This window comes from Trachypithecus francoisi, unplaced genomic scaffold (genome assembly GCF_009764315.1).
Source record: "Trachypithecus francoisi isolate TF-2019V2 unplaced genomic scaffold, Tfra_2.0 Lachesis_group2, whole genome shotgun sequence".
Taxonomy (NCBI): domain Eukaryota; kingdom Metazoa; phylum Chordata; class Mammalia; order Primates; family Cercopithecidae; genus Trachypithecus; species Trachypithecus francoisi.
Window position 1 is genome coordinate 52,087,454 of NW_022681465.1, and position 25,015 is coordinate 52,112,468.

General features: G+C 38.5%; 1 protein-coding gene and 1 long non-coding RNA gene across 4 annotated transcripts in view; one reads left to right on the forward strand and one right to left on the reverse strand.

Annotated features, from left to right (window-relative positions):
- EDIL3 (EGF like repeats and discoidin domains 3) overlaps positions 1–25,015 on the forward strand; it is a 459,624-nt gene that overhangs the window by 210,003 nt on the left and 224,606 nt on the right. For both annotated transcript variants that reach the window (XM_033179202.1, XM_033179204.1), the window contains one exon: positions 3,078–3,206. In XM_033179202.1, coding sequence (XP_033035093.1) covers positions 3,078–3,206 — 129 coding nt within the window. The remainder of the gene's footprint in view (positions 1–3,077; positions 3,207–25,015) is intronic.
- On the reverse strand, positions 1,762–22,894 carry LOC117064947. Of its 2 annotated transcripts, XR_004429758.1 has the most exons (4): positions 22,800–22,894; positions 22,522–22,618; positions 7,719–7,815; positions 1,762–1,853 (listed from the first exon to the last, which is right to left on the reverse strand). It is a non-coding gene; the product is annotated as an uncharacterized LOC117064947 (long non-coding RNA). The 2 variants fall into 2 exon arrangements; XR_004429757.1 differs by lacking the exon at positions 1,762–1,853 and having other exon boundaries at positions 7,624–7,815.

Consider the following 25,015-nt stretch of genomic DNA (forward strand, 5'->3'; position numbering starts at 1 on the left):
GAGTTTTTTTCCTCACCTACAAAATTGAAAAGTCAGATTAAGTGATCTCCAAGGATTCTTATTTGCTTAAAATTATATCATTTTTGACTATAGTTATTTATATGTTATTTTCTTTAGCTGTTATATACTTTGCTATCAGTTATCAATTAATTTTACAATCTGTCATTTTTACTCTCATTTGAAGTGAATTGATGAGTCAAAACTCTAACATCACTATGATTTCATTCTCCCCTCCCCAGTTAGTTGATGCTCTGAGAAGTACAGATTTTAGAATCCCAGATTTTTAGTCTGAGGCCTCAGTCTGTCACTGATAGATATTGATTGAGAAATATTATATAGTATTTCTGACCTTCAGTATTTTAAACAATCTGTAAAAGAGGATAAGAATGACAAATGCCTAAGTTATAGTAAAGGACAAATGAGATGATTTATGTGAAAAGAGTTTATAAATTGTAAGGCACTCTCAAATGTTAATTAATTTGTGAGGAGGGAAGAAGTGGAAACTGAGAAAGAGGAGAAGGAGAGATAGGTCCTGTAGCATGATTTTCATTTTTTAGCAATGAAAGAAAATGGTTCAAATTGTTCTATAACTAGTCATTGGTCATTTACCTTTTTTCCTGTCTCAGATATTGGCAATGTACCACCTCAAAGGCAGGTGTTAGATAATTTAATTGATATGTGCTTCACAGCACAAAACTGTCTACTTAAATAAATATATTGTTTTTAATTGGTGTGGCGCTGACAAAAAAAAAAAAAAAAATCACAGATCCCCTGAATCTTTTTTACTTTGTGAAAATCAGCCCTATCAGGAAGTCAAGGTTCGGGCACTGAACAGTTGCCGCATTGTTTCCTGTTCCATGTGTATATTTATTAGACTCTACAACCATTGAATTTCATAACATTTTAAACAAAAGGAAATGGAGGGTCAAATACACCTCTCAGAAGAAGAAATAGATTCATAAAATCTTGCCCCAGTGCAGGACAAATTTGCCTGCCTTCTAAGTCCTCACCCATGGTTGAGATCCGATTGCAGTGCTTGAAGTGATGATGGTGATTTTTTTTTTCCTCCTCATACTTTCTTTTTTTTTTAACTTTTACTTTTTTGAGACAGGGTCTCATTCTGTCCCACAGGCTGGTGTGCAGTGGTGTAATCTTAATTCACAGCAGCCTCAACCTCCCAGGCTCAAGCAATTCTTTCACCTCAGCCTCCTAAGTAGCTGGGACTACAGGTGCATAGCACCATGCCTGGATTTTTTTTTCTTTTGTATTTTTTGTAGAAGCAGTGTTTTGCCATGTTGCCCAGGCTTGTCTCGAACTCCCGGGCTCAAGCAGTCTGCCTGCCTCAGCCTCCCAAAGTGCTGAGATTACAGGTGTGCACCACTTCATCCAGCCCTTGTTTTTTTAGTGCTTTTGACCCATGCAGGAGGAGTCATTCTCTATAGCACTCTCTATTCAGTACCCTTGCCGCAACCCAGTTGCCTCAAGTTATTATTATTCATTTGTCCAGCTCTTCTACCTTGCTTCTTGTTTTGGCTGAACACACTCCTTTTCTGATCTAATCTTCTAGGGCTTTCAAAATCATCTCTTCATACATAGTCAGACACTTAGGTTAATTACTCTTGCTTTCCTTTCCTAATATGTACATCTTAACTTCCTCTTCATTGGCTTTTCTTTTCCTTATAAATATGTTCTACTCTGTCCAATTAAAATAAGTACAGACTAAATTAGAGAAAACTATAGTTTTTTGTATTTGTCTTTTTTCATCTCCCAGGGAGAACTTTTCCTTCCTTCAACTTGACTCTTCCCTTCTTCACGATCTCAAGTCTGGATTCTGTCCTGAGTCAGTTAACATCCTGCAGGAAGAAGACAAAAAGATGGAATTAAAAGTGTTAAAGATTTTTAGGGGGGAATGTCTGTGATGGACAAAGGGGAGAGAGAGCAAGAGTAGATAGGATGAGCCTACAGACTGTGACACAGCCTGTCATTTTGAAGGGAGAAAAGGAAGGAGAGAACATTGCATTAGAAAAAGTCTCAAACTGCTATGGTTTTAAGAAAAATCTCAGCCACACCAGTGGGGCACCTCAGAGTACAGAATGTTCATTAGAGAAATCCCAGGTCAGGCATGACTGGCCCAGCTAACTCTATGCCCCTTTGGTATTTAGTTTTTGGCTGGGGAGCCTGGCCTTGAAATAAATGCTGCCACAGCAGATCCTGTGGTTCAGTAGTTGGATGTTGTCAGCTAACCACACTCCTGGCAGCTGGTTTTCTCCAAGAGAGCTCTGAGCAGCACTACACTTTCATTAGCAGCCACAGTTACTAAATAATCTGCTGTTACTTTCTCAAAGTTTAAAAATGGCCATCAGCCCCTCTTCTCTAAGTATGCAACTTTTGATGAACTGCTCCTTTTAGATTGGCAGAAAATATGCTTCCCCAGAGGTATGTTCCACCATAAACTCATAGTTTATAAAAGCTTTGCAACCAGCTATCCAATTCACTTGGTTTGTGTGGTTACAGCCATATGCTACTTGCACCAGCAGGGGGACAAAAAATTGTGGAGTTGTGAATGCAACTCCAGAAATTGCTATTCAGTATTACGTTTTAATTTTTTTATTTTTATTTTTATATTATTATTATACTTACTTTTTAAACACACAGTATTACTTTTGAAACACACAGGAGTATTCTACAATTCAGAAATTTTAATATCTAATTTACTACTAATAATTTTTTGAGTGCTTTACAAGTGACAGACACTGTTCCGGGTATTTTATATGTATGAACTCTTTTCATCTGTATTATAACCTCTTAAGGCAAATGTTTTAGTATTGACATTTAACAGAAAAGGAAACAGGCACAGAGAAGGTATGTATATATCTCAAGACTGCATGACTGTGAAGTGGTAAAACCAAGATCCAAACCCAGGCCATTAGTCTCCAGAGCTCATACAACCAGTACATTTCCTATGCTACTAATATCCAGAACACTTCTTTCAGTACAATTATTAATTGTAAAATGTTGACTTAATGCCGACTTTTAAGAATATGCATCAAGCAGAAATATTTTTTTCTGTCTTTCAGGTCCCTGCATTCCTAATCCATGCCATAATGGAGGAACCTGTGAAATAAGTGAAGCATATCGAGGTGACACATTCATAGGCTATGTTTGTAAATGTCCCCAAGGATTTAATGGGATTCACTGTCAGCACAGTAAGTTATTCATAGTCATTGTGCTTTTATTATTATTGATTACAAAGTATACAAGCCATAGTCGTTCTTGTTTGTAGTAGAATCATAGAATCTTAGAAGTAGAAGAGAGCCCTGGCATTTGGCTAATGCTGCTTCTCTCCCATGGATTATACCATGGCCACAGCGGAGGATTCCTAGACTGTATTTCAATCCTCCCAGTGGCATGGGAGGCTTTGTAGTCTTCTGGTCAGCCCTTTTTATTAATGCCCCACCATCCTTGCCAAAAGTTGCACTTGACATTAAACTGATATCTGTCGTCTCTTTCATGTTTGTCCTAAAGTCACATCCTTTAAGTTTTCCAAAAATTATTCTGGTGATTAGGTTCAGAGATGATACCCAGAAAAAAGAAAAAACAAACAAACAAACAAACAAAAAAAACCCTGCCACCCTGCCCTTAAGCCAGTTTTCTCCTTCTTACATGTTGGCATTTTTAGTGTGAAAATCTTTGAATGCTCAACAAATATACTACCTGCACTTCTTTGTTTAATCCCAATTCTTATTTATCTTGGAAGGTTAAAGAAAATAGATCCCACTAGTGATGATTTCTTCTTAGAAGGAGGGATGAACATAAATGCCAAATAAATAGTGTGGTGCCTTAGTGCTATAGGTGTTCAGCAAGCAGAGGGGCCACAGCCAACTCTAAGCTGTCAGGGAGATTTCTCACAGAGGTTGCCACATGCGAGCTGAGTCTTGAAGGAGGGACAGAATGTTGATCAGAGACAGGAGAATGACACATAGTAGGAAGAGTGAGGAAGGAATAGGCAAGCCATGATTTCTGTATGGATGGGTAAGACAATGGTATTAAGAACAATAAGGCAAAGCTGGATTTGTCAGCTAGAGCTGGATATCCAAGCATCAGAAAAAACAGAGCGCCTTCTGGCTCTGTGATTTTTGGGAGTATCTTGTACTTTTCTGGAGACATGCCATGGCCAAAAGTTTGTAGAATTTCCATAGAAACCTATTGTAGTGCATGGGCATGTGTGCTTTGTACAACTGCCATCTAAACTGCTTGTAATTGTCCCTAAAAGCTCAGATCACCAACAAAGAAATGAAAGGCTGTGGATGTTTCTCAGGTTGGGCCCAGAGGTGCCAAGGCTAGGTCTCCCTAATGGTAGCATTACTGCTCAGCCTTCACACATGGACACTTCAAAACAGCCCTGGAAAGATAGACATAGAAGCCCAGAATCTCAGGAGCCTTGACGTTCACTTAATCCCACGAAGACAATATTACTTACCCTTACTTACCTTGTGATGTGGTATCAGAAGCAGTGCCCAGAAGGAAACAGACTGGCCACCCCAATGGAGCCCCTTAATTCTGAGCTTCTTGTATATAGCACACACACTTACAGAGGATGCCTCTGGAAGAATCGGATTTTCATGATGGGCTGCTGTCCAGTGTTCAGAAGCAAGTCTTATACCTAAGGTCATATTATCCTAACTTCCTGTTTTTGTATGGGATCCAGGAGGCAGTAGGTGAGAGTATGTAAAGGCTTTATACTTAAAGTACAAGTATACTTAAAGGCTTACTGTTAGAATACATCCCTATTTGGAAGGACAATATGTGGAAGACATGTATAGAACCCTGATGTCACTTAAGTAGTTCACATTTATTAACTCTCCCACCATGACTTACTGTTGAAGTCAGAGTGAAGTTGAGGCCTGCCCTTAAACCAAGAGTTGAGAAACTTTAAATGTTAGTTCTAATTAAAAATATCTATACAGTGGTACAAAATTGTTTTCACATTTCTAGACCTTGTTTTCTTCATGTTGGGAAGGTCAGGTTAGTTTTAGTTATCTTTAATGGCCTGGAAGTCCCATTGAAGACATCGAGTCATCATTTGTCTTTTTTTTTTTTTTGGTTATATAAGTGAGGCTGCTCCAGAAGGGTGTTAGCAAGTATGTGTCCACCTGCGTCTGACTCCTACACATAGTTGGCCATGAATTCTTTCTAGAGGACTATCAGGTTTGGGAAAACAGAATAAATAAATAATTTTTTTCCCCATTCTCCATGGTGGAAAATCCAAGTCTTTTATCTCATAGCTTCATACTATATTCAAACAAGCTTATAAATACATATAATTTTGTTGAATTTCAGGAGTTACTTCAAAGCACAAAGAAATCTTTCCCCTTAATACATCTAACCACCCCCACAACAATATTTTAAACCCATGTTAGGAATTGCAGTGGGAAGCCCAAGGCTGAGAGATTCAATTCAGAACTTGGATTTTGTTGTCTAAACCACCTAGTCCCTATTTTCTTCATTGCATTATTAGAAGCAACAGAAAACAGAGGAAAAAGGACTGGATTTGGAAGCAGAAACCTAGATTTGAGACCTTACCTTTACAGTTATTAAATAAGTGACCCTGAGCCGGTCATTTGATCTTTCTGTGATTTCAGACATACAAATTGGGGAATTGAACTGGAAATAGATGGTCTTTGGTTCATATAAACCATGAGTATTATGAATAAATGGATAGCTTACTCACTGTACAAAGGTTAGCAAGCCTTCCTCTTTATAGATGAAATTGAAAGGGATGATATATTGAGAAAGCAGCTATAGAAGTGCTAGGGGCCCTGGAAGCTTCCTCAGCTAGGAAAAACAGAAAAACAGCTCTTTAAACTCTTATAAGGATTGCTAGGTATCTGGGTTTGTTTTTCATGGTGGTAATAGTTTCAGGACCTAGATATTTAGAACCTTGCTACTCAAAATGTACTCGTGCATCAGGATCTTCAGGAAGTTTATTAGAAATGCAGATAAACAGGCATCACCTGAAATCAACTGAATCAGAATCTGTATTTCAAAATAATTCCCGGTTAACTCTCATACACATTGAAATTTGAGAAATGCTGCATAAGGCTTTGAATAGCCAAAAATGATAGTTTCATAGCTGAGCAACTGTCATGTTCAGTTACATAACAATAAATATAGGCAAAATATTTAAGGTTTGTAAAAAGCAAAACTATACTGAAAATCAATAAAAATGAAAGTTGTACAAATATAGCGTGAACATTTCATTTGTAAAAAGAAATTTAAACAATTCTTCAGACAGCTATGTTGAGGGGACTTTTAAATTTTGTCCTTTATGACAGAATGTTAACTAAATGTCTTTTGGAAAATAGCTAGACATTCAAAGGACTTTAAATTTCATGATACAGGAGTGACAAATATATAGTTAATAGGTCTATTTTAACAACTTTTTTATCAATATGTGACAAATTAGAAAAAAAATATTTCCAGCATCAGCATTATTACCTACATATGCTTTTTAAAATGTTTTTGGGATTTTATCATTAATAGACTTAATTTTTAGAGCATTTTAAGTTTACCAAAAAATCGAGCAGAAAGTGCACAGTCCCATATATCCCTCCTCCAACATAATTTCGCTTATTAACATCTCTCATTGCTGTGGTACATTTGCTATCACTGATGGACCAGTACTGATACCTTATTACTAAAGGCCATAGTTTAGGGTTCACTCTTTGTATTGTATAGTTCTATCAGATTTGATATTTGTATAATATCATGTATCTACCATCACAGTATCATACAGCGCAGATTTGCTAAACTAAAAATCCCCTGTACACCTATGTATCATTTCCTACTTATCTCAACCTTTGCAACCACGGATCGTTTTACTGTCTCTGTAGTTTTTCCTTTTCTGGAATGTCATGTAATTGAAATCACATAGAATGTAGCCTTTTAAGACTGATATTAAGGTTCCTCTGTGTGTTTTTAGGACTTAATAGTTTATTTACTTTTACCTCTGAGTATTAATCCATTTTATGGGTGTACCATAGTTTGTTTATAAATTCGGCATTTGAAGAATATCTTGGTTACTTCTAGTTTTGGGCAATTATAAATAAAGCTGCTGTAGACATTCATGGCAGGTTTTTGTGTGGACATAAGTTTTCAACTCATTTGGGTAAATACCTAGTAGTGCAATTTCTAGATCTTATGGTAAAAGTACATTCAATTTTGTAAAAGAACCTTCAAATGGTCTCCCACGTGGTAGTTTTGTATCCTCACCAGCAACGCATGAGAGTCCCTGTGTTTTACATCCTTACCAGCACTCATTGTGTTTTGGATTTAAGCTATTAGATGTCCTTTTTATGGTAATGAAAGTAGCATGAGGCTATAACTTTATAAGAATAATGATTAGTATTGGATTTGGTATAGAATTACTACATTTATATATATATATACACACACACACACACATATATACATACACATCTCTGTGTGTGTAAACTATAGAATGAATTGAGCACCAAAATTGTCTACAGGTCAAACTTTTGAAAAGCATTTTTAAGCAAGCAGTTTTGTACTGGCGGCTGCATTTGGGACTGGCTAGAGTGATTATTTTTTATTTATTGCCTGGTAACAAATGTAATGCCATAGGGAAAGGCTGTTTCTTCACTCCCAGAACTCTTTCCCATCTTCCCACAGAAGGCATGCTATATGTTCTTCTTTACCTTTGCACAGCTCCACAGACTTTGATTCATTTTAAGAACACATTTTCTTCGTTCCTACTTTTCAAGAAAGGAAGGCTGATCTGGGAGCCCACTGAGCCTGGAAAGAAACAGGACAGTTCAAGAGAATTGGCCCATGTTATCACATTAGCTCAAGATAGAAAGCTTCCATATATATATATATACACACACACACACACACATACACATATATATATATGTGTATATTTACCATCGATAAAGTTGGCCAGAAAAAAACAATCAAAAACTCCCCTCTTTTTGTATATTCTAACTACTTTAAGTCAGTTTGGTCTTAATTTTATATTAGTGATTAATGCAGTCACACATTTAACCAATATTTATTGGGGTCATGAGTCCCTTTTGTAACGTCCATATTTTACTTTTCTCAGAGTTTGTCAATGATATTTGCTGTTTTCATGATCATTCTTAATTGCATTAATCACATATTTGGCAATTACATGCTTTGTCTTCTATGTTACACTTGTTAAACATGTAGATTACTGGCCCCACTTCAGCTCTATTGAATGAGAATTTTTGGTTGGTACCCTGAATTTAGTTAAAAGCATCCATATGATCCTTCAGTACACCAAACTTGAGGATTACTGACTTAAGGAATGACCCCTATCTTCAATCTCCAAAGGATACTGGAGGAACCATGCTGTGAGGGGAGGAATTCTGGTCAGACCTGAGTTTCTGATGCTGCTCTATCTTGGTGAGCTGATGAAGCATCAGTTGGCATTTAATGGATCTGTGCCTAAGGTTTTTCATCTAGTAAATCAGTTCACTTCAACAAGCACTGACTGAGAACTTCACACCATTGAGTGTGGAAATAACAGTTCTTTAAAAACTGCCATTAACAATCCTTTGTCCTGCTTCCCTAAACAGATGTTTGTTAAGATCAGATGAGGCATTTCCGAACATACTTTACAAGCTTTTAAAAGTTAGGTATGCCTGGCCGGGCGCGGTGGCTCAAGCCTGTAATCCCAGCACTTTGGGAGGCCGAGACGGGTGGATCACGAGGTCAGGAGATCGAGACCATCCTGGCTAACACGGTGAAACCCCGTCTCTACTAAAAATACAAAAACTAGCTGGGCGAGGTGGCGGGCGCCTGTAGTCCCAGCTACTCGGGAGGCTGAGGCAGGAGAATGGCGTAAAGCCGGGAGGCGGAGCTTGCAGTGAGCTGAGATCCGGCCACTGCACTCCAGTCCGGGAGACAGAGCGAGACTCCGCCTCAAAAAAAAAAAAAAAAAAAAAAAGTTAGGTATGCCTAATGGACTAATACTTTAAAATATAATGGGGATTTCTACTGGTCTTTACTTTTTCCCTTCCTTTAAAAACAATTTTTTTAGGAAACGTTTTGTGTTGTAAGGCAGGGGAGGCTCAGGCACACTATGTACCTCCATGCTTTTCTAGAATTCCTCTTATTATTAATTCTTACTTTAAGTTACTCTTTATAATTTTAACTTGGTGGCTTCTTTTAGCTTTTTGTTGTGTTGGATTGCCATTAATGTCAGTGGGGATGGCACCACTTTGAGAGGCCAGAGAAGAGACCCAGAATGAGGCAATGAGACATGGGGTTTATTGAGACATGGAGGTTACATACAGTGTGGTCCTGTAGCAGCGGGCTGGACAGAGCTGCCACCATCTACAGAAAGCATACAGTGTAAATAGCATTTTCACTTAACACCCTCCACCTGGCAATCTCAACCTAGCTTAAGATGTTATTGCTATCAGGTGCATTTACCATACACCTCAGCTCAGCATCTCCTTGAATGGCCCTCACATTTTTATCATATCATTCTTCTGTGATTTCCCCGGCACCAGGTATGCAGAGAACCATTGCGGCCAGATGTGGCAGCAGCAATACAAACTACAACAAAAAACAAATAACAATCACACTGCAAAGATAGTTCTTCCAAGCACTTGGGAGTTGATCCTGGACATGCCATGGCAGGCCCATGGTGGAGAGTGGCAGCTCTCCATAGGCCTAACAGTCTGTCTTGTTCGAGAGAGGGGCCACAGCCTGTGCCCAGTCAGTGAAGAGGTTAGCTGCCTACCATCTAACCAGATGACACCCAAGCACCTGACCAAAAAGCCTGAACTTTGGACCCTTTCTGAATCAACCATCCATCCTCCATTTGCCTAATGGGACAACAAAGTGGGGGCTGCAGCCGACAGGCTGGAAAAAAACTTAGAAACCAGCATATCATCAGTGCAATGGAAAATAGGTACCTCCTCCATTCTATAACCATCTATTGCTGTTATAGACCCTTGGAAATGATGAATGTTACCATACATGAGAGTGCATTCTACTCTAGTATCCACTAGGGCAAGCACAGCCTATTCTTAGGTGTCCAATGTATAGTTAGTTCTACATATGGCCTCTGGTCCTCAGACACCCTAGCCACCATTGCTCCCATCAGAAATTTGAAGCCTTGGCCTTCATCCAAGTCTAAAGGTGCCTACTCCTGCCATCCCTCTGCAGGAGAGGGGTGGACTGAGCCTGAGGCTCTTTAGAGAACCTCTGTTCTAGCTTGAGCTTCTGCCATAGTCTGACCAAGACAGCATCAGGCTGTCTCCACCCTCACAGTAGGCATTCCTGCTAGCATGCCATGCCATATCTTCAACAGGCCACCCTGATGGGCCCCTCAACTGTGTCCTTTCCCTCGGCTCCTTTGTCTTTCATCCCAGCAGTGCACCACCACCCCCCCACCACCCCCCCGCCAACAACCACACCCACAGACGAGTGCACCATACCTTTGGTTTGGCAGGGACTCTTAGATGGTGCCTTTCATGCCAGCAAGAAAAGTTCATTGCTGGGACCTTGGCAATGCTGAGCATAGATAGCATGCTTCACTCCTAATTCCTGGAGGAGCGCCCTGCAATTCCTCCATAGTCTGTCGTCACAAAGGCCACGTGGGGACGTCTCCTTCACTTGCCCTGGCTACCTTGCAGCAACACTCACCCAGCTTAGGAGGGGGATGGCCCCATCTCCATTACTGGCACCACAGAGGTGCTGCGTCAAGGTCGGGTGGTTTGTGATGGACGCCATTTTGCCATTTTACTCATCTCAGGTCTGGAGAGTATAATAGCCTCTGCCGCCATGTTCTACAGATGCAAAAGCCACCCCATCATTGACTCTCTACCCTTCTGCCTGAACCTATTTTTTATGTCCACCAGTTCTACAGTGGGGTCGTCCCACATTGTGCTGCTGTCTTCCGGGGGGTGGGGGAGGGGCAGGGGTGGTGGCAGTCGTGCGACTCTGCTTCCAGTGGGTGCAGGGGAGTTGGTGACTCTTCATATAAGCTACCTGACAAGCTAGGGTCTCCATTTTGTCTGGCACCTCTTTGTAGTCACAGCTCATCCTGCAACTGGCAGACCCTCATCTGCACCATGAGCTCAGCCTCTATGTCTGCTTGGAGCAGCATCAGAAGGCGCCAGCCAACTGTAACTTCCACAGCTCAGGCATCTGACCCTCACTCAGTCAGATCCACACTCTGCAACAACTCTTCCAGACCGTTCAGCGTTTTCAAGACACCTCCATACTCAAGCGCTGGGCCCCATCCATCAAGTATAGCAGCTACCAGGCCCCACATAGACATACATGGCCAGTCTAGGATTTATCTCAGATTTCTGCTTCTCAGATCCTATCTTCTGGGCACTCATGGAGTTTTCTTACCTCCTGTTGTCATGCTGGACCTCCGTTTACTTTAGTAGGGATGGCACTGGGTTTGAGAGGCTGAAGAGCAAACCCAAAGGCAGCAAAGGAGACAGGGTGTATCAAGGGGAAATTACATAGGGTGCTGCTCAGTGGCAGTAGGCTGGACAGGAGAGCCACCACTGCCTGCAGAAAGCATGCAGTTAATATAGTATTTTACACTTAATGCCCTCCAACTGGCAACCTCTACCTAGCTTGTCATTGTTGTTGGGTGCATATGCCATGCAGGGTCATTCTTAGGATATGCTTAAGTTATTGCTATCAGGTGTATCTACGGTACGCTGGTGGTTGTACAGTATACTTTTCCACTAGAAAACCAATATTCCCTAATAAAGAATTAATCTCATTCTTTCCTCTTTTTCTTTCATGTGTGTGTGTGTGTGTGTGTGTTTTGTTTTTTTAAGACAAAGTTTCTATCACCCAGGCTGGAGTGCAGTGGTGTGCAATCCTTGCTCACTGCAACCTCCATTTCCTGGGCTCAAATGATCTTCCCACCTCAGCCTCCCAAGTAGCTGGGACCATAGGCGTGCCATCACGCTGAGCTAATTTTTGTATTTTTTATATAGTCAGGATTTCATCATGTTTCTCAGGCTGGTCTTGAGCTCCTGGGCTCAAACAATCCCCCCACCTTGGCCTCCCAACGTGCTGGGATTACAGGTATGAATGACCATGCCAGGCCAAGAATTCACTTCAAAAACTGTAAATTTTTACCTGAAGTTATCACTGACACTTGCAAACTATATAACAATATTGGTGAAATAAAGACCTCCAAAAAGACTTCCAAAATAGACTTGTCTCCAACCCTAGAAGATTTTCAGACTGGAATTGAGAAATTTTCCTGCTTTCCAATGGTTTTGCTGGTCAGTGTGAGACACTTTAACTCTGTAAAGCAAAGGCTCTCAAACTTGCTGTGCATATGAATCATGTGGGGGTCTAGATAAGTATACAGATTCTTCTTGCCAATCTGTAGCGATTCCAACTTAATAGTTTTGGAGCCAGGTCTGACTATTTAATAAGGACCCTAATGAAAGTGATGCAAATGGATCTAGAACTCTGGTTTTCAACCTTGGCTACACATTAGAGTCACCTGGAGCATTATAAAAAATACCAATGCCTGGCTCTCACCCCAGAGATTCTGACTTATCTGGACTATGGTATAGGCATTAGGAGTTTAAAAACCTGCCCAGAAAATTCTAATGTACAACTAAGACTGAAAATCAGTGTTCTAGAACCATATGTGAAGGGTTACAGTGCCTTAAAGAAACTAAGTGCAGAAATAGTCAAAGAGAAATCAAGCTTGGGATAGGTTATTATAATCCCACACTGAATGTGTGATCTCACAACTTCATTGAATTCAACCTTTATTTAAGATAATGGAAATTGTCTTATAGCAAAAACCCCAAAATGATTAAAAGAATCAGGGCAGAAAAATATATTAGCTTACTACTTTTAAAATCTGACCCTCACTTAATCAGATCCACCCTCTGCAACAACTTTTAGCCCGTAACCTATCTGTAATAGCCAGGGTTCCAAGGCATTTTTATTTTCTTGTTTTTCTCCTTTGGCTGGAAACCAACAAAGAACATCGTCATGGCAGACATATATAATAGCTATTTGCACAAATGCACTAGTCCAGTATAGACACAAAGCTTGTGATTTTTATGATACTCAGATATGCATAAAATCCAAAATATTTGAAAATTGCTACTTTAGATTAGCAGTAAAACATTTTCTGTCTTCTGTTATTTATTTTTAATATGATTGCCAGAAAAACAATAATCTCCGAACAAAAATATGTTAGACACATTTCGTCAGAAGATTATACTCATGAAGCTGGTGTATTTGTATTAATAGGCCTGAACTTCTAGAACTGATTCAGCCAGGCGTGGTGACTCACAGCTGCAATCCCTGCACTTTGGGAGGCTGAGGCAGGTGGATCACCTGAGGTCAGGAGTTCAAGACCAAACTGGCCAACATGATGAAACTCCGTCTCTGCTCAAAATACAAAAATTAACCAGCCATGGTGGTGGGCGCCTGTAATCCCAGCTACTCTGGAGGCTGAGGCAGGAGAATCGCTTGAACCCAGGAGGTAGAGGTTGCGGTGAGCTGAGATCGCACCACTGCACTCCAGACTGGGCAACAAAATGAGACTCCGTCTCTAAATTAATTAATTAATTAATTAAAATAAAATAAAATAGAACCGATTCATAATTTTATATTGAAACAGAAATAGTATTATAAATGTAGTTTTTAAAAAAATTGCATGTGATTCAAATTTCCTAGGCCTTCCAGCCAAAGGTGGTACTGATTTCTAAATTACTGTTGCTCTTAGTTATCATCTTCCAAGTAAGTTGCTTAGATAGGACTTCATTCTGCCCTCAAGTCTTCCCCAACCATGTCAGGAAATAACTTACTTATTTATCCATTTGATAAATATTTAATGAGAGCTTACTTACTGTTTTGTCAGGGTGCCACTGCTGTTGTTCTGACCTTGAACATGGTGATAAGGGAAGACTACTCTGCTCTCTGCTAGTGGCCATCTAGCCAACTGAAATTGTACATGGTCTAAGGTCAAAGTCAAGCCTAGCCGTTTTAATGGCATTGGGTCTTCCTATGTTCTTGGGATTTGGAAAGACATGTGTCTTTTCCCAGAACCTCCTAAATCTTTTTGTGAACACAGTTGCTCAGTCTTTCTTCCTTAACTGCTCTTTCATTTGGGGTTCAGATATCTCAGGCTGTTTGGGAACAGATACTATGGCCACACCTCTCTTATTCTCATCTCTACTGTCTTTCCCAGGAAATTATTTTTCAGTCTCATTTCTCCTGGAAGGGCAGCGACAAACAAGAGAATAAATCTTCATGAGGATCTGAAGCTCACTTGTACAACAAATATGCTATTAACTCCCTACTCAGTGCCAAGCACTAATCTGGATAGTGGAATATAGCACTGAACCAAAATAACCAAATCTCTGCTGTCATAGAACTTGATTAATGGAGAAAAGGATAATGAAAATGTGACACAGGCATTACCATACGGCCCAGCAATTACACTCTTGGGCATTCGTCCCAGATAAGTAAAAAGTTAAAGTTCACACACATACCTGTACCTGGATACTCAAAGCAGCTTTATTTGTAATAGCCAAAATACAGAATTGCACAGATGCCCTTCAACAGGTGAATGGTTAAAAAAACTGTGGTACATACATACCATGGAATTGCTACTCAGCAATGCAATGAAGGACCTATTGATACATACAACAACTTAGATAAATCTCCAGGAAATTAAGCTGAGTGAAAAGAAAAGTCAATCCCAAGAGAATACATACTAGATGATCCATTTAATTACATTTTTGAAATGATGAAGTTTTAGAAATGGAGGCTAGATTAGTGGTTTCTAGATGTTAGGGACAGAGGGAGGTGAGTGTAGTTATAAAAGGGCAACATGAGGTTCCTTGTGTTGGAACCATTTAGTATGTTGACTGTGATGACACATACAAAAACCTACATATGTGATACAATCTTATAGAGCCTAATTACATACACATATCAATATAAGTAAACCAAGAGAAAACTGAATAAGACTGTACTCTCATAGTAATGTGAATATTTTGGTTCTGTTTTTATACTGTAGTTTGTCAAATGTTAACCATCGAGGATAACTGATTAAAGTATACATGGTATTTCTTTGTATTATAGTTTTTCAAATGGATATGAATCTATAATTATTCCAATTAAAATTTCAATTAGAAATAACAGCACCGCAGTGCATAATAACAAGTTTTGTTATGTTTTGTAAGAATGGAGATTATGGAACAAAGGGATGTGAGTGCTGTTTTAGAGCTTGGCCAAAGAAACTTGCTCCTACCAAGTAACAAGCAGAGATGTGAATGAAGTCAGGGGGTCAAGCATGTGAATCGCAAGGATTAGCAAGTATTGAATCCTAAGATGGGTATGTGTCTGGAGCATTGTAAATGATTAAGAGGGTGGGCAGAAAGAGGACCTGAGCAATAGTCAAGGTCTTATAAGGCCTAGAGAGAACTTTTAGTTTTATTGTAGTTGTGGAATTGTAATTGTGGAAGCACACTTTTGGAAGGTGGACAGCAAGGGAGTAAATGAACTAATTTCTATTTGGAGAATGATTCTGGCTGATAGTAAAGAATAGGTTCAGGTGGAAGAGTGGAACCTTGCAACCACCTGGGAGGTGATGGTGGCTTGGACCAAGGTAGTAATGAACACTTGGGAGGAGCTGAACAATGTTCATATTTGAAAAATAGTTTGAAGTCAATTATGACCAGCATCATAAATATTTATGGGATATTTTTGTTAATGAATTTCAGTAGCATTATAATTATTTCTTTTTACCATAGATGTGGGCAGTGTAATATACTGTTCTTTTTTTTTTTTTTTTTTTTTTTTGAGATGGAGTCTCGCTCTGTCACCCAAGCTGGAGTGCACTGGCCAGATCTCAGCTCACTGCAAGCTCCGCCTCCCGGGTTCACGCCATTCTCCTGCCTCAGCCTCCCGAGTAGCTGGGACTACAGGCGCCCGCCACCTCGCCCGGCTAGTTTTTTGTATTTTTTAGTAGAGACGGGGTTTCACTGTGTTAGCCAGGATGGTCTCGATCTCCTGACCTTGTGATCCGCCCGCCTCCGCCTCCCAAAGTGCTGGGATTACAGGCTTGAGCCACCGCGCCCGGCCATATACTGTTCTTATAATTTCAAGTGTGCATTGTAATTGCCACTTTTTCTATCTTTCAACAGCATCATTGAGATAGAATCTAGATATTTAAAGAGAAATAATACATATGTTCACACATATATAGGTATGTACAGATATAAGGAATGTCTTAAATATGTACGATGCTATTTAAGATGTTGAATTTTTAATTTTTGATATCTTTAAAAGACCCATAAAATTGGTTGTCTTTAGATATATTGTGTGTTACTTTATCTTTCACATCGGCTAAGTCATGAGAGTGTAATGCAGTATATTTTAAAGACAACATTATTACAGAAGTATGTAAATCAAGAGTAATTACATGCTAAACTACAACAAAGATTTTGAAAAACAGAGCATCATTTACATTTGAATAGTAAATCTGGAAATCAGAATTGCATAGAGTGAACATTTACTAATGTCGGCCTTCAGAATGTAATATTTACTAATGTCAGCCTTTAGAATGATTGATTTTGCTCTCAACATTCTAATTTATTTTACAATTATGCCATAGCCTAAAAGTTTAGATAAATTTAAGGCAGTGTATCATTTGGAAATAAATAGAATATTCAGGAGCTTTTAATGATTTTATATGATATATCTTAAATTGAAATATTTCCAAATGAGAATTATTCTCTCCTTGACCATCTGAAAGTGCTTTTTGGTTGGTAAGTAAAGGAATTGTTTCTAACTTTTTCTAAATAAAGTGAGTGCAGTTTATTTGGATAATGACAGCATGGTTGTTTAAAGAGCTGAGAATTTAAATGTAGAAAAGACTTAAACTTCCATTCCTTCTATACTCTTAACAAATCATATCAACTTTAAGTAATGATAATAACAGGTCTTGGTTATTATCATTGGTAGATATAACTGGGCCACTTGCCTACTCTCAGGTCCCACTTGATATGATGCCCTGTCAATTTAATATATGTGATAGTGTTTTGTACAATTAAATGTTCTGTATGCTGATAAACTATCATTCTTGGTATTATTGGTTTTCAAAATACGTATTCTTTCATCATAGTAAAAGAAATCTGTACTAAAATAAAACAGAAATAGATACTGATTTTATCTGAGCTAAATTAGGCAGTGCAGAGGATGGAAACACCAGGTACCCAATTTAAAAAGTAACATCTTATAATTGAGAGTGTACACCTTCTCAGTGTCTGAGGTGAGAGTCAGGGAGAGAAGGAGGAAAAGAGAGAAGGGGAGAGAGAGGAGGGGTGTGGGAGTCTGGGGAAAGGAAGGAGCAAACTCATGAATGCTATTGTTCTGGTTCTACACTTTCCAATCAAACTCCTTAGAAGAGTTACCTATACTCAATGTCTCCTGCATGCTCTGTGATTAGTTTAAGTACACATCCAGATTTTGATCACCTCTTACCACCTTCACTTCTTCCCTAAGGCAGCATTATGCACTATGACGTGCTCCTAATGATTTTGCTGACTTTACACTTGCTCCTAATTTATTCTCAAAACAAATCCAGACTGATACCTTCAAATATATGTAATATTAAGTCATTTCTGTGTTTAAAACCTCCCATGGTTTTGTAGTGCACTTCAAGCAGAATCAAAAGTCTTTATAGTGACCAAAAATAACCTGACATGCCCCATTCCTGTTCATCTCTCTTGATCTTATATCCAACTATACTCTACCTTGCTGATTCTACTTTGGTCACACAGTTCTCTGATGGCCTCAGATGTGCCAGTCTAGCTTCCAATCTGGGGCCTTTGCATTGTGATCCTTTACCTGGCCTCCTCTTTGTTAGATAACCATGATTCTTGCTCCCTTTCCTTTTCTTCTTAGATCTTAGCTCAAATAAGAATTTTCCAGAGTGGCCTCCTCCACAACAGCATTCTGTAACATCTTCCTCCACCATCTCTTTACTGTCCTTCTCTTTTACTCATCTTTATTTTCTTAGCAGTCATCACCGTCTGCCACATTTTATATTTATTTTTTAATATTTTTCTTCTCTTTAGAAAGTAAGCATCTTTTCTAGAGCAGGGACTTGATTTGTTTACATTCTGCTGAAATTTGCTGTGCCTAAAAAGTACCTAGCTCATCATAGGTGCTTGATAAATATTTGTTAAGTAAACAAATGAATGAATGAGCTTCAGTGTGTTAACCAATAAATCATTTAATGTGTTATCTAACAGCCATCTATCTCCCATGATACTGGGCTTTGAAAAACATCAAACAAACAAACAAACAAACAAAAACTCTTAAATAGTATGTGTCTTTAAGAGCTTACAAAATTAATGTGAAGAAAAATAATACTTCCTCTAACAAGAGGCCCATGGCCAAATAAGTTGAGGAGCACTGTACATTATCTCCGCCTTTTGGAGATCGTGAGATTGTCAGTGTTTATTAGATTTTTGGTGAATATGAGGAGCCATGTAGTTTATAAAGATTGCTAAACAAATAATTGTTAGATAATTTAAAAAAATTTTTAAGATTGTTTAAATCAATTACTTGGAAGAGACAGGAGTGACAGTGGCATGGAAATTTCAAAATGGAGAGTTTAATTATTATGCAAAGGAGAGATGGCAGATGGAAACAAAGTGAGGCAGAAGCAAGAAAAGATGAGAGAGTTATTGTTAAATGATTGATAAATATGTAGGAGGCAAGGGTGGGTGGAACTGAGGGTTAATGCAGGGTTCTGTTGCATTTGCACACACACATGTTTTAATAACAAATACACAGTAGGAGGAACAGCCACCCATGCATAAACTGTCTATAAGCACTTATTCAGCACTTAGAATTGTCCCCAGAAATAGTGATTATGTTAATGTTGCCTTGCATGTGGTGCCATCCTTTGTCTAAAAGATGAACAGTGCTTTCCATCAAGATTATCGAGAGAGTCATTTGCCTCTCTTGCTGCTGGAGCTTGTGTCATTATTTGTTGTTTACAGTGAGGACACTGTTTTTGTTGGAGTCGCTTTGCTTCTCATACCTTTAGTCCATTGTCAGCTACTATCTCCCAGTCGTGTATGCCTTAATACTCCATTCTCACAGCCTAGGCAGTGAATCCTTCAAGAGCAATATTGGAAGGCAGGAGCTAGCAGCACTTAGAAGAGGAATGCAGCACAAGAGTTGCCCTTGTGGGAAATGATGCCTTGAGAAATGGTAGTCACAAGTGAAAGGTAAAACAACGTAGAAGATGGTTTTGTCATAGATCAGATGGCTGTAAATATGTGTCAGGTGTGTAGTTGCTTTTCTTATAGAACTCTAAATATCATCTGGTTAAAAAAAAAAAAAAAGGGGAATATGGGAACAATTCAGTGCAAGGATCTTGTATTTGTCCGGCCGTGTACATATGAGATTAGAAAGTTCCTGAGGACCGGAGTCTAGCTGTATGCTTTATTTACATATCAATAGCAAGAAGCACAGTTAGGAACACCAGTTGCACCATCGGAACCTATCTCTTGCCCAAAATCTGACCCTAATCTCACTTCCTGAATTTATTTTCATATCCCCCTTTATATACGAATGGTTCTCTAAAGTTAGCCACTTGCCATCCATCCTTCAAGGTCCTTAATTTCCCATTGTCCTGCCCTTGCTGATTTGCTTTCTGTGCCTGGAAAGCCCTTGCCCTTATCGCTCATCTGTAATGCCAGGCCCAGGTCCTCCAAAAACTCTCCTAGGATTCCTACTCCTTCCTCAGGCAGGAAAGTCCTCTTGCTTTCAACCTTGTAAGACACTTACTTCTTCATTCTTTCTCCCTTCTTTTGTGTTTATTTATATATTTCTCATCACTCCAGGCAGCTTAAAGATAATTTCTGCCTGAGTCATCTAGGATTCCTGATCAAAACCTAGAACTGTGATTTGCACATAGTAGGTACTCAAAATATATTGGGTAAATGAATTTATGAATGAGTGAGTAACAAGAGCACAGTAAACACATGTTTATGGTTTGACTACCCAAGCAGAGCCCTAGAGAACACCATGGTGAATTGCAACGGAGATCATTGCAATTGTCTTGTCTTTTGAACTCGACCAGTTGGGATTATTTGCCACTACTTGGCCAGGGTTATGTGACTATTTTACGTACGGATTTTTCTCTTATATCTTCCAAGGGTGCCTGTCACATGGTAGCTGTACTATAAATATTTATTGAATGATTCAGTGCTAGGATATTTTAACAGTGCATTTTTAAATTTATTTTACTTAAATTCAAGGAAGCACATATTTATAATTTCTGAAGTATGAAGATACCAACGTCATCAAGTAATGAGAACTATACAAGCTATTTTATCTATATAGACAAACTTAATGTTCAAATCCAGTAAGTATCCTAGTCTAGGTTCCTATTCCCCCCAATCATTTAGGATATCTATTTTTATTTTTATATTTACTCTCTTAATATGTAGGGATTTTACTGCAACCTGTTTTAACTGACTTGTGGAAAAAAGCAGGGCATATATTAAAAATAAATATATTTTCAGATTCCTCCCAGTTGGATCTGCATATATGATGAGAAAATCACAGCACAGCATGTATAGCAGTAGTCCCTTATGGCCAGCTTCAGAGGTCCAAGTTGGCCTTCTTAAAAGCAGTCATTTATTACAAGCTTCTAAAGAGCTATGTATTAGTATAAATGATTCACCATATTTAAATACAGTAAAGCAATGGAATCCATTTAGAAGTTTATAAGGTAAAGTTTGATGACATCGTACTTTTGATGACAGAATAGTATTTTGGTGAAAATGGATAGCATTTTCTAGTATGGATAATCATTCTCAGTGTCTTCATTTAAGATGAAGTTAATTAAACTGCAAGTTTATACGTATGTTTTGTTTACTTTTGTTTTTTGCTAAAACTTTCCTTATTCATTTTTCTACGTATAAAAGATGTCACAATGTCCGTGTTAATACCTTACTACTAACATTATTCTAACTTACGTAGATAGATTGACCTAAGACGGCTGATTTTGATCTTCAGTTACACTGATTAGCCTTTTAAGTTTTATTAGGCCGGGCGCGGTGGCTCAAGCCTGTAATCCCAGCACTTTGGGAGGCCGAGATGGGCGGATCACAAGGTCAGGAGATCGAGACCATCCTGGCTAACACGGCAAAACCCCGTCTCTACTAAAAAATACAAAAAAAAAAAAAAAAGTTTTATTAGATAAATTTCTGGACTATCTATGACTTTTTTATTTATAAAGTCATCCGAGATATTTAGTATATTTTTGCATTTATGGTTTTAATATGTTAAAAAGTAAGCAAACATGAAATTACCTTATTTCCTTGAAGTAACTTAACTCAGTGAGCTTTATTTTTTAATTGATATTTTGAACTCATAGGAATATAACTTATTTCAATTTATCTTTAAGGTATAGTCTTATAAGAATGTAAATGACATTTTTATCTGAGAACACAGTCTTTCTCTTTCCTCTTTAGAGCAACTGAATTGAAGAAAAATATTTATTGCCAGCTATCTTTCTGCCATAATTTATGGCCTACAATTCTCAAATGGTTTAGATAATATATTTAAAATGAACTTCCTGGTCATTTTCTGTTTCTCAGGGACTTTAAACATGATTTGGTTTGTCACCTAAAAGTAGTGTCACTCTTTGAGGTTCAAATTTCTTGCCCAACTTTTATTTTTAAAGCTTTCTCAAATACAAAGCTCAAAAGCCTTGGTGGATTTAAAAGCAAACTGTCTGTTTTCCCTAAATATTTACTTTTAACAATGTGATTGATATTAAGTATGTTATTACTGATAAAGGAAGAAAAGCACTGTGGGAAGGTCAGAAAGAAAGAAAACACTAAACTTTTCCTTTTATTATTATGATGTTATATATTCAGTTACGTATGGATTGCTGCTTCAGTGCCTTTCTTGGGAGGCCCAAAGACAAGAGGCTATGGCCTAAGCCGTACTCAATGGATACAGATCAAGGACAGAGAAAAATATGGGGAATGGAGTACAGTTCTAGAATATGACAGGGAAAGAATGTGTGTGGATTTCCTGTGGGTCAGATGTGGACTTCTCAAAACCGAGAAGATGTGTTATCTTGGGAGGGATGGAGCCCAAGAGGAAAATCCAGAGAAGGTCCCTGAGCAATCAACGTGGTGCTCCAAGGGAATCCGGGACACAGAGCATAGAGGCCCATAAGAGAAGGCAGCTAGAAGTAAGGAATTCCTACTGATTAAATGTCATCACAGAACCTTCCATTGTCCCAGGAGAAAAGGAGCCCACAAAGCACATCTGCCAAATCCAGATCACCAAAGCTATGTTTCAACCTGACCATCAAGGATTTCATCTCATCCACTTTGGTACTGGAGATGTCAAAACAAACTAGAGAATGGAGGATGAGGTGGAATGAGAGAGGAGAATATCACCTTAACTCACCTCCCAGTTCCTTCCTTAGACACTGCCAGGAGGGACCTCTTGTTCTAGATCTCACATCGGAGATCTTGCTCTGGCTTTCTTCTGGAACCACTCCTCTCTATGGAGCAAGATGTCCGTGGGCACAAGGGAACATGCCCACCTGGAGACTTACTCCCCTTTCTAGACCATGCTCAAGATAATCCAGACCCCAGAATAGTCTGCCCAAATGGCAGAATACTTCCAGGCCCTTCTCCATATCTGTCCTCCCATGTGTCACTGTGTCACTAGTGGGCACACACCTGGGCTCAGTGACATGCCGTGGAATATCTGATTACTGCATGGGAAAGACAGTGCTCAGGTGCTTGGGCTTGGGTATCTGTAGAGAAGAGTGGGTTGAAAGCTATTTCTCTTATGTTCCTGAATTCTAAATTCTAAATTCCAACCTAGTTCTAAATTTAGAGTTCTAAATTCCAACCTAGTCTTCCACATTGTTAGAAAGATAGGAGACAAATGTTTTAAATAATTTATTAGCCTTATGATAACTTATAATGATTTAGAACCATAAGACAGTTTCCATGGTAACCCAGACTGTAAATTTTAGGAGAAGGCCCACTTCTCCACTGCAGTTTTCCCAGGTAGGTCTAAGCTGGGAATGAGAAGTTCCAACTTGGATATCATTATGGATTTTTAGATGCTACAAAACTAGACTTATTTTAGTATGGAAGGTGCAGGTGATTGTCTAGTAGCTAAAAATAAGCTTAGGGCATTTTTATTTTTATTACCTAGAAATAGTCAGAAAAACAGTGGCAGCTTCTTCAAGATTTGATTCAGGGTCATGTAGAAATAAATATCTAGTATTAGGTAAAGGATGCTTTTGCTTTGTTTGAGATATTGTAGACTGTGAAGCTCTTTTGTTAATGAGAAACCGCAGTGCTCATTCTTTGGTTTGGGTGAATCCTTATCTTACAGTTGTCCTGTAATCTTACTATTTGTCCAGTTAGCTAGACCCAAGTTAAGCATTAGTCATAACAAACCCAGGTTTTGAAAAGGCATTCGTCTTGAAGCTAGTCAAAGGAATATATTTTTTTCCTTCTTTATGTTGGGAATAGTTTACCTATTTAATGCCTATCAATCAATGACTAGAAAAAGAAAGTGTGGTATATATACACTGTGAAATACTACTCAGCCATATAAAGGAACAAAATCATGGCATTCACAACAGCCTGGATGACGTTAGATACCATTATTCTAAGTGTATAAACTCAGGAATGGAAAACCAACTATTGTATATTCTCATTTATAAGTGGGAGCTAAGCTGTGAGGACACAACAGCTTAAGAATGATATAATGGACTCTGGGGGCTTGTGGGGAAGGGTGGGGAGTGAGGGACAAAAGACTACACAATGGGTACTGTATACCATACAGTGATGGGTGCACCAACTCTCAGAAATCATCACTAAACAACTTATCCATGTAACTAAAACCCACTGTTTTCCCCAAAACTATTGAAATAAAAGAAAAGAAGAAAAGAAAAGAAGAAAATGAAAATGACACCTCTCAGGGCTGTGGAGAGGATGTTGGAAAGTGCTGGGTAAACTGAGAATAACTGGGAACAATCAAAGAAGCATCACCTGCAGTTGAATAACTTTTGATTCATTTAAAAACTATTTCATGTGCAGCTGCTCTGTGTCAGGCACTGTTCTGGAAGAGGGAATATAGCAACAAATAAAACACAAAATTTATGTTTTAATGTGGTTAATATTCCAGCAATAAAATAAAATAAAATATTAAAATAAGAAAAATCAAATTCTATCAAGCATTCATTATTCTCTAGAAGTTATAAATAGTTGAACATGGTTTTATGCTTAAAAACAAATAGGAGATATTTTAAATCCCCAGATTCATCTTCCTAGACACTACTTACAGAGTAGTTGTTTCCATGTTGGGGTGTATACACCCCAGAAAAGTGCAAGAGATAGTCCCCCAAGTAGTGGAAAGAAAATAAGATAACTTAATTGTGTGTTTATGTATTGTTAACAAGTACATGTATTAAGTGTATTACAGTTTACCTCATGCATTGACAGAGGCACCTCACTGGAGTTGTATGTAAAAAAAACACCAGTACAAATGTTCTGAAGAAAGAGTAGTAGTTCTACAAAGCAGAACCTTTTTATCACAATGTGACTATTATGTTATCTATTAAATTAATTCTAACCAAATACATAATTGGCCTGAAAAGAATCTGCAGAGAAATGTCAGAATGAAGAAAATGCCAATAATACAAGCAGTGAGAAAATAGCTAACATTTATTCTCCTATTATGAACTAAATATAAAATATTATGAGATAAAGCAGTGCCAAAGTAATTATATCTAACAGGAGATTGGATCCCAAAGTTGAAATTATCAACATGATCTATAATATGTGTTTACATTCACCATTGTTATTGATAAACTCACCCAGAGGGAATACTGTTTTATGCTTTGAGATATTAGTTAATGATAACATGAAGCCGT